Source organism: Sphaerodactylus townsendi, linkage group LG13, assembly GCF_021028975.2.
Source record: "Sphaerodactylus townsendi isolate TG3544 linkage group LG13, MPM_Stown_v2.3, whole genome shotgun sequence".
NCBI classification, from domain to species: domain Eukaryota; kingdom Metazoa; phylum Chordata; class Lepidosauria; order Squamata; family Sphaerodactylidae; genus Sphaerodactylus; species Sphaerodactylus townsendi.
This window is the reverse complement of record NC_059437.1, coordinates 40000208-40011675: the sequence shown is the minus strand read 5'-3', so window position 1 is coordinate 40011675 and position 11468 is coordinate 40000208. Positions and strand designations below refer to the sequence as shown.

Here is an 11468-nt window from a genome sequence, read left to right as displayed (position 1 = left end):
GGGGCTTCCAAGGAAGAGCTAAAGGGTATCGGAGTGGCTCTTCACTTTCTCCAGCACCTCTTGTCAGTGGAAACGGAAGACTGTTCCACAGACTGTGTATGATGACCCTTAGGTTATGTATCCCTTGGTTGAAGAACACAGGCAAAATGACCGTAGGCAATGTAGAGGGAAGGCTCTACCAGCCTATGGCACCACCCCACACCACAATAACAATTCCCAGTGTGAACTGTGAATGTGACATTGTGCCTGACTAAAGGCCTCTTAATTGCCAACGGAAGAGATGGAGTAGAGCTCAGTTTGATTCATTTTGTCTCTTTAATAAATGCATATGCCGCTTTCCTTCCCAATGTCTCTCCTCCCCAGAGATGGATAACTTTTTTGCTATTACAAACAAACAGCCTTTTAAACAGTTGGAATCCAGAACATTTTTAGTAAACTCAAGCATATTCAACATGGCCCCTGTGAAAATCATAGCCAGAATCACGCGTAACAACACAAGGTTCCTCCTTTGGCTATGGTTAATCAGGCCTGTAGACGGTGATGAGTGCCTTCTTTTTAATTGCTGAATGCAACAACATTCCCTGACCAGCTCAAATTCAGCAGCTGGAAGTTATTTAAAAAATAATGGCCGAGTGTCTGCAACTGCGTGTTTCCAGGAAATCAAAATGGTTTTCCCAGTGATTTCTAAGCGTTGCCATTTTGGGGTCAAGTTGGTGTCCCTTTATTCTTTTGTGTAGAGAGTGATGTGTTTGTCCTGTGTACAAAGCAGAAAGACATTGCTGACACATCACATAACCCTCTTCCAGAACTTGGTTTCTTAAATGCAAGCAGCTGGTTAAAGTTAATATTTGTCTCTAACCCAAGTGTGAACATAAGAAGCCTTGTTTGTGTTTCTGGAAGATACCGGACCCACTTGAGAAGAAGGGGTACTCTGAACTCTGAGAGGGCTGAATGGAATTTGTTCAAGGTTACCCATGGGTCAGTTCTTCCGTGAAGAGTCACAGTGACATTCTCATTTTGAGAATTAACCATTTATTCCTTCCCTAAATCCCCATCCCCTTACCCCATAACTGCTAAATTTACTCAGGAGATTTTGATGAGGAATTTTCCAAAAACACAGAACTCATCTATAACATCTGCTGTCTCAAGTTCGTGGATAAACCTTGAAGAACTTCAAAAGCTGGCAAGGTGGCCTTTTGCAGAAGCCAAGCCAACTTTTTTTCCCTTTTTTGCAGGGCTTGTCCTTCTGTACCTTTTTTCCTCATAAAGTTACTGGGAACTGCTGTTACACTAAATGGCCTGTAATTTCTAAGTCTATAAAACCTGCATTTTAGTACTTTTCAATCCTGTGGTACTAAGAAGTCATTTTCAGCTATACTGGTCCAGAAGCAAATTCCCAAACCAACAATACTGTCTTTTATTAGGACCGACCAAATAACACAAAACAGCCTGCAGACATTAAGTTCACTCTTCAGCAAGACTGATGTTACCAAAAAAAGAGAGCAGGAGGACATGATTGAAATGCCCCCCTCAACAGCTGGCTCCCAGAATGGTAAATAATCTAATTTTAAAAAATCTAAAATAACTATGAAACCATGAATGCGGGGAAATCACCCATTACTACAAGATGTTCTCTACCTTCTTCCCTTATTTCCCATTTTAAGACTACCTCAGTTTTGATCAGGTAAGCAACACTAAATCCCAAATTTCCCTCTCAGTTTTCAGAAGATACTTTTTCTGAAGTTAAAAAAAAGAAGTGTTGTATTTTGGAGGTATCTATCACAATAAAAGCTGAAACTTCTTGGAAGCTGAATCCTTAATCTTTCCTGGGCTTCCACAGAACATTTCCCTGCCCACGGCTCTACCAATAACTACACAACTTTGCAATCTGTAGGTCATCCCTGACTCCCTACAATTTGGAGGACCCCCCCCCCCCCCAAGATTTTGCAAGTAATTGGTGGCTGTTTGCTGTTAGATGCCTGACATACTGACAGATACAGGAGCATCTGATGTGTCTACTCACCTAGATGATGGATATGTCTTGGTGAGCTCAGATTGAGGACTTGCTGTCGGCTCAGGCTGGGGAACTGGGGGAGGGTCCCCTTTACGGAAATCAGCCAGCATATCAATTAAGTCTACCATACACAGTTTGACCTGGTGGAATTGGAATAACATGTATTTGTCAGTGTTTGCTGTCTGAGTAAAATCTACAGATGTTTGCATCCATGTAACTAGAAAACCATGTAGCATATGGTCTGATGGTTCAGTGTATCTAACCCAAGAACCCTGGATTCAAATGCTCTTATGAAAGTGGTCTTGCATTAAGTCACTCTCCTCCACAATCAGCTCTCCATCTATAAAATGGTACTAGAACAACCTACAAACAAACAGTACTGTCTGCACAGGTGAGGCTGATGGTGAGTAGATATGTGGCTTTTTCAATGGCAGCACATCATCTGTTGAACATCCTCTCCCTTGAGACTCATCTGGTGCTACAGGTGCTACACCAAAACATTTTACCCAGGTTTTTAATTAGGAGGTTGATAAATTGCGTTTACAATCTGAGCACTATTAAACAAAGACCTGCTATATGTTTTGAGTGCTTTTGTGCTCTTCAGTTTTTACCGAGTAATGTTTTTAAAAATGTTTGATTTAATTGATTGACTAGTTTTGGGATTTACAAGGAAGTCTCCACGTGGCTTGCAAAATTAAAAAGAACAATAAAAACATCATGTGAAACAATCCTAAAAACTATAGATCTACCCACCCCACCCCAGAACAGTGGGCATCAGAGGGGACATCAAGAGAGTCAAAAGCAAAAGGCCTGGGTGAATAGGAAGGTCTTTGTCGGACGCTGAAACCCATAAAGGTTTGGGTTTCACCTTCAGCCGATATTTGGACTTGCCAAATAATTCGCCAATGTGCAATTAGACACTCTTAGCTATTGAGTACATATCTTGGATCCTACAAAATAGGCTTTCTTGTAGAAACATGAAGATTTTTTATACTCAGTCAGATGACTGGTTCATCGACTTCAGCGTAAGACCTATAAGGCTATCAAGGTACTCTGTTTCCCATTTTATCCTCACCACAACCCTGTAAGACAGGCTGGGCTGAAGGAACAAGTGATTGGCCCAAAGTCACCCTTAGGAATCTGAACCTGAGCATCACAGACATCAGAATGACATTCAAACCATTCCACCCATCAGACTCTGAATGGATCAGTGCTGCCTGTTCCGAATGGGGACAGCTCTCTATTCACCTCAGGCAGTCCCAGGAACGGAGCCTGGGACTCTACATTTAAAGCACAGGCTTCACACCGAGCTCCTCCTGCATATAAAAAGGCTTGAAGTTACTAGCCCTTAAGGCTGCACAGATTTGCCTAGAAGTAAATGGTCTATACTTCAGTTGTGCTCAAAACCTAGAAAAGCTACTGCAATCTTGTGTCGTTTGAAATTCAAAGGCAGAATTTGGGCCCCCGAAGAGCCTTTTTCCTCTATGGTTAGCAATAGAATAAATTATACAAAATTATCATGGAAACATGCTCACTTTCTCAGAGTCTTCCTTTATAAAATCTGCATTTTAGTACTTAATACTAGCTGCAGAATTTAGATTGTCTGCGTAGAGCAATTGGGGTGGGGCACATTTGCAGCACGGAGTTCTCTACAGCTATCCCTGAGAGTAATGCGGGGGGGGGAGGGGGGAGACTTTGCAGACATGAAACTAATGGATCAGGAACCAATCTGGATCTAACTCGAGCTCAACTGACTGGGAACAGCCACCTAGAATCTGAGGCAGGGTTCTGTTCCAACCTTACTATTCGCGATCTTGTTAAACTGTTCATTTTGTACGGAAATAGACATTCAGTGGATGGGATCAGACGTGAAACCCCCTGTGGGAAAACCTACATTCTACTCGCTGAACTCGTGGCCCTCCTGCAGAGTTTGATTGACACTGACCGCATCCAGTTGAGCTTCTGTGTCTTCTTGGGGCACATCAGCCGGCAGTTTCCTGTGCTTGGCCACCATCTGGAAGAGGTTCCAAGCGGCCAGCTTGATCTGCCCCACCTGCAAGGTCTTCTCGGCAGCTGTGTTCTGGATTCTGTTCCAGATGGACTCCTGCAGTGAAAGCCACAGAACAGGGACTTCCTGGTAAGAACACGGCTGCTGGCGTTTTACCCCCTGAGGTGCATTCTAGTATGCTCAAAGCTGCATTGTTTTGTTTTGTGTTTTTAAGAGAGAGAGGCCCTGTGCCACTAATAGCTCCCTCGCAGGTAGAAAGAAATGAACGAGATCTTGAGATTCAGCAATGAGAGAGGCTGTTGGTTTGTGCCTGCTGTGCAGCTATGAAGGGAACAGAGACTTAGGCCCCTTCTGCCGAATAATGCCGAATAATGCATTTTCAATCCACTTTCACAACTGTTTGCAAGTGGATTTTGCTATGATTTTTTGAAAGCCTTGGAAGGACCCCAGCGGCATGGGGGGAAACAGTGGTCTTGGGGGACCAAGGCAAGGAAAACGGTGCCAAAATGGGAGGGACCTTCAAAAATGAGCATCTTCTTGTCCACAAAATGTGCAAAAGAAGAGAAGAAGAAGAGTTTGGATTTATATCCCCCCCTTTCCCTCCTCGCCACCACAACAAACACCCTGTGAGGTAGGTGGGGCTGAGAGCTCCAAAGGACTGTGACCAGCCCAAGGTCACCCAGCTGGCATGTGTGGGAGCGGACAGGATAATCTGGTTCCCCAGATAAGCCTCCACTGCTCAAGTGGCAGAGCAAGGAATCAAACCCAGTTCTCCAGATTACAATGCACCTGCTCTTAACTACAACACCACTGCTGCTCAAAAGTACAGTGTTCCCAAAAAAGATCATATCAACCAGGTCTGGGAAAGATTGCAGCAAAGAAGGGGGAAAACATGGAAAGCAAATGATTAGATAGGACTGTCAGACGCCTGGTTCCAGCAGGACAACTAGGGTTGCTAACCTCCAGGTGGTGGCTGGAGATCACCTACTATTACGACTGATCTCAAGGTGACAGAGATCTGTTCACCTGAAGAAAATGGCCTCTTTGAAATGTGGACACTATAGCATTATACCACACTGAAATCCAATCCCTCCCAAGACATTACTACATTGTGTCACACTTTAGGAATGTCCTGATCTCTATGGTTTTTAGCATAGAGCTTCAGGGAAACACTATTGAGCGAAACAGTGATGTCACTTCTGATTACGCAGCCTCACACGACAATGTGCAATGCCGTTCTCACCTGCTTCCATTCCCCTGAGCCCCCTGCAGGTTGTCAGCCAAGGTTTACAACCCTATGATCAAATAGCATCGCGTGGATGCTCCAAAAAACCTGCTGCAGTTTGGGTGCCAGGCCAGGGCAAAAGTTCAATGCAGAAGCAACCTAGGCAGAGTCATCCTACCCCTTTGTGAACTCTGATCTGGGCCTGTTCCAGCTGGGCCTGCAGTTGTGCGATTTGGTTGTTCTGCTGCAAGATCTGGTTGCTGCTCTCCTCCACGTATTTCTGCAGGTGGGCATGTTCCTCTTCCATGGCTTCACGGTTCACAAGCTCCCTCTCTGCCAACTTGGCCTGGGTGGCCATTAGGGTCTGAAAACGGCCGACCAGCTCCGGGATTTCCTGAAACTTGGGGTCAGGAAGCAAAAAAATAAAACGGACAGCAGGTACATGAGCATTCACTTGAGATGACAGACACCAGTCCCTTCCATGAAAATGAAGCAGGAGGAGGAAGAGTGGAGTTTGGATTTATACCCCATCTTTCTCTCCTGTACGGAGACTCAAGGTGGCTTACAAGCTCCTTTCCCTTCCTCTCCCCACAACAGATTCCCTTGTGAGGTAGGTGGGACTGAGAGAGTTCTAAAGAACTGTGACTAGCACAAGGTCACCCAGCAGGAATGTAGGAGTGCAGAAACACATCTAGTTCACCAGATAAGCCTCTGCCACTCAGGTGGAGGAGTGGGGAATCAAACCCGGTTCTCCAGATTAGAATCTGCTCTTAACCACTATACCATTCTGGCTCTCACTCTCAATTCACTTCCATCTGTGACAGCCAGAGTGCTCCACTACATAAGACCTTAGGCTGGTACCCTTCTTTCATTTCCCAGAAGGGCTGCCAAGAAGATAAGAAAGCGGTACCATCATTTAGAACCCAGTGCAGGCAAAAAAGCGTCACACGCCTTCCCTGTGGGTGCCCGTAATTTTGGAAAGTGAGAAGCTGCAGAGCAAATGAATAAATGCACTGGATCAGGGCAGATGATGAAGCAAGTCATGGAGATAGCAGGCAGAATTATAGGTCTGGTGGTCTGGCAGACGGAGACACCGAATGGGTCACACGGCTCCAGTAAGCAAAACCTGGGGTGCTTCTGCTAGAGTTCGCTCAAAGGGCCAGACCCTCAGTAGCTGTAAACTGCTGAAGAGAGGGGGAATAGCGCCCTTGAGAGAGTTCCAAAGAACTGTGACTAGCCCAAGGTCACCCAGCTGGCATGTGTTGGAGTGCGCAAGCTGATCTGATTCACCAGATAAGCCTCCACTGCTCAAGTGGCAGGAATCAAACCCAGTGCACCTGACCTTAACCACTACACAACGCTGGCAGTGATGGAGCACCAGGGCTGTTCCCAAAATGCTCAGCTGCTCACTGACTGGCGCTACCTGTTACAGGCCAGTGGCATTACCTGACACCTGTCATGCAGCTTAAGGAATGACAAAACCCATCTGCCACTGAGTTCTAGGCTGGCACTGCTGACCTTGGCTGGCACTGAAATAATTATTTCGGGACTTTTCTCCTGGCGTTTTATCTCAGGCTCCCCTGCTCAGTCCTCTCACCTGCTCTGCTTTTGCCACAACTTTTTGCAGGAATTCAGGGAAAGCCTTGTGGGCCTTAAGACGTTGCTGCAGCTTCTCCTTTGCAGAGAGCAGCCGGGTTATTTCCTGCCGAAGGTGTTCCGCTTCTCTTCCTCTCTGCGTTGCCTGTTGCTGCTCTTCCTGAGCTTTCCGCAGGGCCCGGCTGCGTTTGGCATCGTTGTCCTGCAGGAGGGGGAATACAGGGTCATGCCACATTTCCCCTCACCCCCTCTCCGTGTGGTGGTTCGATAGCCTTGAAGAGTGGCTTCGTATGAACAAGTAACAAGCTGATCAAAACAAAAAGTCTGGCAGCTTCAGTCGAAAGGAGGCACTGACCTACATCCACTGCTCTGTGCTCAGAAAGCAGAATTTCCCTGCATTCCTCTCAGTCCCTGCAACCCCTTTGGCTTCTAAGAAAGATTACTCCAAAGGCTGTGGGACCCATTTGGGGGAGTAACTGCATGGCTTGAGTGGGCGGTGGGGTTGGAGCAAGAAAGGACAAGCACAACTCCACCAGGAAAGGGGCTGATTCAGCCCCCACCATTTCAGCCCTCTGACTTGCACGGATCTCACAAGTCAAAAAATCTTCCTAGGGAATGGCCTGGATGGCTGGACACTCCCCACTGTTTAGCATGGCCGTTTATCTAACGGAACTCACTGCCACAGGATGCAATGATGATCACGTACCTTGGATTCTCAGATTAAGAAAGGTCCAATTCACATCAGAACCGTGACTCACAAGGAGAAGGACTTAAGCTTTCCCACATGCACTGTTTTGCTGACCTAACATGGCCCCAGAGAACAACTACCGTATTTACCCTGCTCTGAAATTCAATATGTAGCCTACTGCATGTATCATTTCTCAGACTGAATGGGAGACCTTCTAGGAACCCTGTCTATACTATCTTGAGTTCCTTGGAAGAAGTGGAGGGGACAGAAATGCCATAATCCCCCTGGAATGAATGACAAAACTTCATTTTTTAAAGTCACGGTATTTTCCAATTGCAGTAATTTAATAAGTTGGATACATTTAAGTATATAGTTTTAGACCACCTTGGCCTCTGCTGTTTCAGTGTGAGTTAAAAATCACACCTCCTCTCACAACCCTGACTGCAAGCAAATATCCTCAGGTCTGCAACAGAACATCAGCTGACCCCCTCCTCTGATGCCTCCTGACCTTCAGGAACTTGTCAAATTTCAAGACCGCCTCTTTGAGCTGCTTTTCCTTGCTCGCCAGCTCCTGCCGACGATGCTGCAGACTCTCCATCTTCATCTGAAATTCCTGCAAAAAGAACATCAGTTGGTGGGGATGAGGGACATACTTTTCAACAGTTGACCCCAAAAATGGTAAATACATCAACTTAATATACACAAAGCCCTTTGAACACTAAAAATGTTAGTATTCCTATTCAGGAGTAGCCATTAGCAAGCAATAATGTTAATTTTCAAGTCATGAAAACCACTAGCAGAGGCCAGTTACTAGTTGCACAAGAACAGGAGAAGATGGGGGGGGGGGGGGGGGGGGGCTGCAATCCACTGATGATCCCCAATACCAAGCACCACCCAAAAGTTTGCAGGACAGATGAAGTTATTAGGTTTGCAAACACTGCATTATCTGGGATGTGGTGCAACTATTCTTCTTTTTTAAGTGCAATTTTTCACTATTAGGTTGCATGGAAAAACTGCTATCTGCAATTAGCACCAAAGCTTCATCTACATATATTGTATATTTGCCCCACTGGTTTAACATTCATTCCTTCTCTGAAAATACTGAGAATTTAAGTATTCCACCTCTTCAGCAAACTACAGTTCCTCCGATTCTTTGCGGCAAGCCAGGACCACCTTGCCCTAGTAAAAACCTATGATGAAGGATTTGCAGGAAGAATTGGGGTGGAGCTTGAAAAATGCAGAAGATCTCATTTATTTATTATTTATTAGTTAATTTATTAATTAGACTTAATATACCACCCACCCCCGGAGGGCTCTGGGAGGTGTACACGATAAAACCAATAAACTTACAATCGCATAGTTCAAAACCAAATTAATTAAATTCAGCAATAACAACCCTCCCCCCTAAAAAAAAATAACATCAGATGGCAACCAGAGAAGACGCCCTATCCCTCGGGGGGGGTGGGGGGCACACAGCACAAAACAGCCATTGTGATAGTATGTGGAGGGTAGCGTCTCTTGCATCTCAGAAAGAGGCACTTAATTTTTGTAGCTGTAGAAGAATTCATGCGCAACCATTAACAACGGAAGTCTGTCCTGTAGGCGCCTCTCATTCTACTTTCTTTAGCAAACTCAAGCCAGGAGCATAATTACCTCTTTCTGGGCTAACAGAGCTTGTTCCACCTCTGTCTCTTCTCTCCGTTTCTCCAGCAGGCAGCATCCAGAGGGCAAGAAGTCATCTTCTTTTTCAGGGATTTTCCTGGAACAAAGATTCAAGGATCACATCAACGTTCCCTTTGCTGACTCTTTCAGAAGAAGAGTTTGGATGTATGCCCCACTTTTCTCTCCTGTAAGGAGTCTCAAAGTGGCTTACAAACTCCTTCCCTTCCTTTCCCCACAACAGATACCTTGTGAGGTAGGTGAGGATGAGAGTTCGGAAAGAACCAAGGTCACACAGCAGGCTTCATGTGTAGGAACAGGGAAACAAATCCAGTTCCCCAGATAAGAATCTGTCATTCATGCAGAAGGGTGGGGGATCAAATTCGGTTCTTTAGAATAGAGTCGACTGCATTTCATCATTTCACCATGCTGACTCTCAACCCCGCACAGGCTCTCTGGAGGTACCTGCTATCAATAGATAACCCATTAGACTCAGCGTGGGCATTCTTCAGCCAAGTCCGGAATAGAACATGGAATTGACTTGTGGAAGTCCCTGCTGTGGGATTACTGTGATGGCCACTGTCTTACTATCTGGACAGCCAGAGTGCTGTAGTGGTTAAAAGCAGATGGACTCTTATCTGGTGAACTGGATTTGTTTCCCCGCTCCTCCACATGAAACCTGCTGGGTTCTCTTGGGCTAGTCATGGCTCTTTCAGAGGAAGGGAAGGAGTTTATATGCTGCCTTGAGTTTCCTTCCAGGAAAGAAAGGTGGGGTATAAATCCAAATTCTTCTTCTTCTTAGATACTTTTACAGAACATTAGACAGATTCATGGAAGGTAGGTCCATCAATGGCGATTAGCCCTTGGGTCCTCTGTTCCAAGACAGTATGCCATCCATGTTTAGCCTAGGCCAGGGGTCTGCAACCTGCGTCTCTCCAGATGTTCATGGACTACAATTTCCATCAGCCCCTGATGCTGGCAGGGGCTGATGGGAATTGTAGTCCATGAACATCTGGAGAGAAGCAGGTTGCAGACCCCTGGCCTAGGCCAAGGAACAAAGCAACTGAGGAACAGTTAGCTTCTGTGGCCCTGCTGTAAGCCCTTTGGGACATCTAGGTGGCAAATAGGAAGCTGGACTAGATAGTTCCTCAGTGTAATCCAGCAGGGATTCTCCTGTGGTTTAATAGCTGGAAATCCCAAATTCAATCCTAGAAACTACTGGGAAAAATGTCCCTTGGCCTCAGATACCCAAGAGCTGCTGCCAGTTTAACAACACTGAACCACATGGACCAAAGTACTGAATCAGTACAGGTAGCTTTGTATGTTGATGCATGATGGCGACTTACATATATGAATGAGCCATCCAAGATCTAACACCATAAACAGTCTTCCATGTAACCTCCCATGCAATGCTTCTCTGGGAAGTCAGGACTCATGTTCAACCACCCTGCATCGCATCCTTGAACATCAGCTGATGTACATGAATGCATGAAAACAGTTTCAAACAGCTCTCGTGTACATACACACGCATGTACCAGACAACATTATTAAGAGACACATCCAAAACATTCTTGTGAGCCACAAGACCCTAAATAATAGCTACACTTAGCTATATACAGTATATTTCAAATGTTTCAAAGGAACAAACGTGTAAGAGCTCAGGAGAGCGTGCAACAGCCCTGTCAAGTAGGACAGATGAAATGCAATTAATTTAAGACATTAGCGGCCATCATATTATACTTAAGTGGTCGTTGAAAGATTATACAAATAAATAAGTGTATGCCTATGAACAGCTATGATACAGCACTGAGAAACAGAACTTGTTGCCCTCCCCCCCTTCTTACATTAGTAGCAGTTTGTCGTGGAAAGCCGCACGCACTCTTTCCTCCAGATCCGAAGTCATGGCTCCTCAGGCAAAGCACCACCCTTCCACTAACCCTCCTCCCCCGTCGAACCTGTTGCAAAGGTCCGAGAAAGCCGACAGCTTGCAAACCTTTCGCCCAGAAGCCGCCGCGCGAACCCCACCTGCCCGTTGCCATGGAGACGGGCAGCACAACGTTCTGTTGCCATGGTCACGCGTCCAAGAGGCTTTTCGAGGGCTGGAAAGTTTTCTTTTTACAGCATGCATACACAGGGCTGGATGGGGCTGCAGGGGAGAGGCAGAGAGTGGTATATCAGGGGCATTTATCTTTAGCAAAGCTTTTCGTCTTTTTTCCTCCTCCATTCAAGAGGGTGTGTGGAGCTGGGTAGGATGCCAGAGTCTCTGAGAATTTTGTTT

The 11468-nt window shown here is 45.8% G+C and overlaps 1 protein-coding gene across 3 annotated transcripts; it reads right to left on the bottom strand.

Annotated features, from left to right (window-relative positions):
• Positions 1 to 296: 296 nt before the first annotated feature.
• On the bottom strand, positions 297 to 11195 carry CFAP73 (cilia and flagella associated protein 73). 3 transcript variants are annotated; one of them, XM_048514335.1, is made up of 8 exons: positions 11035 to 11195; positions 9185 to 9290; positions 8040 to 8144; positions 6845 to 7045; positions 5426 to 5647; positions 3960 to 4118; positions 2024 to 2154; positions 297 to 754 (listed from the first exon to the last, which is right to left on the bottom strand). In XM_048514335.1, the coding sequence occupies exons 1-8, from the start codon at positions 11091 to 11093 to the stop codon at positions 706 to 708; spliced, it is 1032 nt and encodes a 343-aa protein (XP_048370292.1). In that variant the 5' UTR covers positions 11094 to 11195; the 3' UTR covers positions 297 to 705. The 3 variants fall into 3 exon arrangements, with proteins under 3 accessions (XP_048370292.1, XP_048370293.1, XP_048370294.1); XM_048514336.1 differs by having other exon boundaries at positions 5426 to 5641; XM_048514337.1 differs by lacking the exon at positions 297 to 754 and having other exon boundaries at positions 2030 to 2154; positions 3909 to 4118.
• Between the last annotated feature and the right edge of the window lie 273 nt (positions 11196 to 11468).

What these genes read in the sequence shown, in the direction of transcription:
- CFAP73 (XM_048514335.1), bottom strand. Translation starts at nt 11,093, where the DNA reads ATGACTTCGGATCTGGAGGAAAGAGTGCGTGCGGCTTTCCACGACAAA. An exon ending in TTGTGGCAAAAGCAGAGCAG is followed by an intron (nt 5,648 to 6,844) that starts GTGAGAGGACTG and finishes CCTGACCCCAAG; the next exon opens with TTTCAGGAAATCCCGGAGCT. An exon ending in CAGAAGCTCAACTGGATGCG is followed by an intron (nt 2,155 to 3,959) that starts GTCAGTGTCAAT and finishes CAATTCCACCAG; the next exon opens with GTCAAACTGTGTATGGTAGA.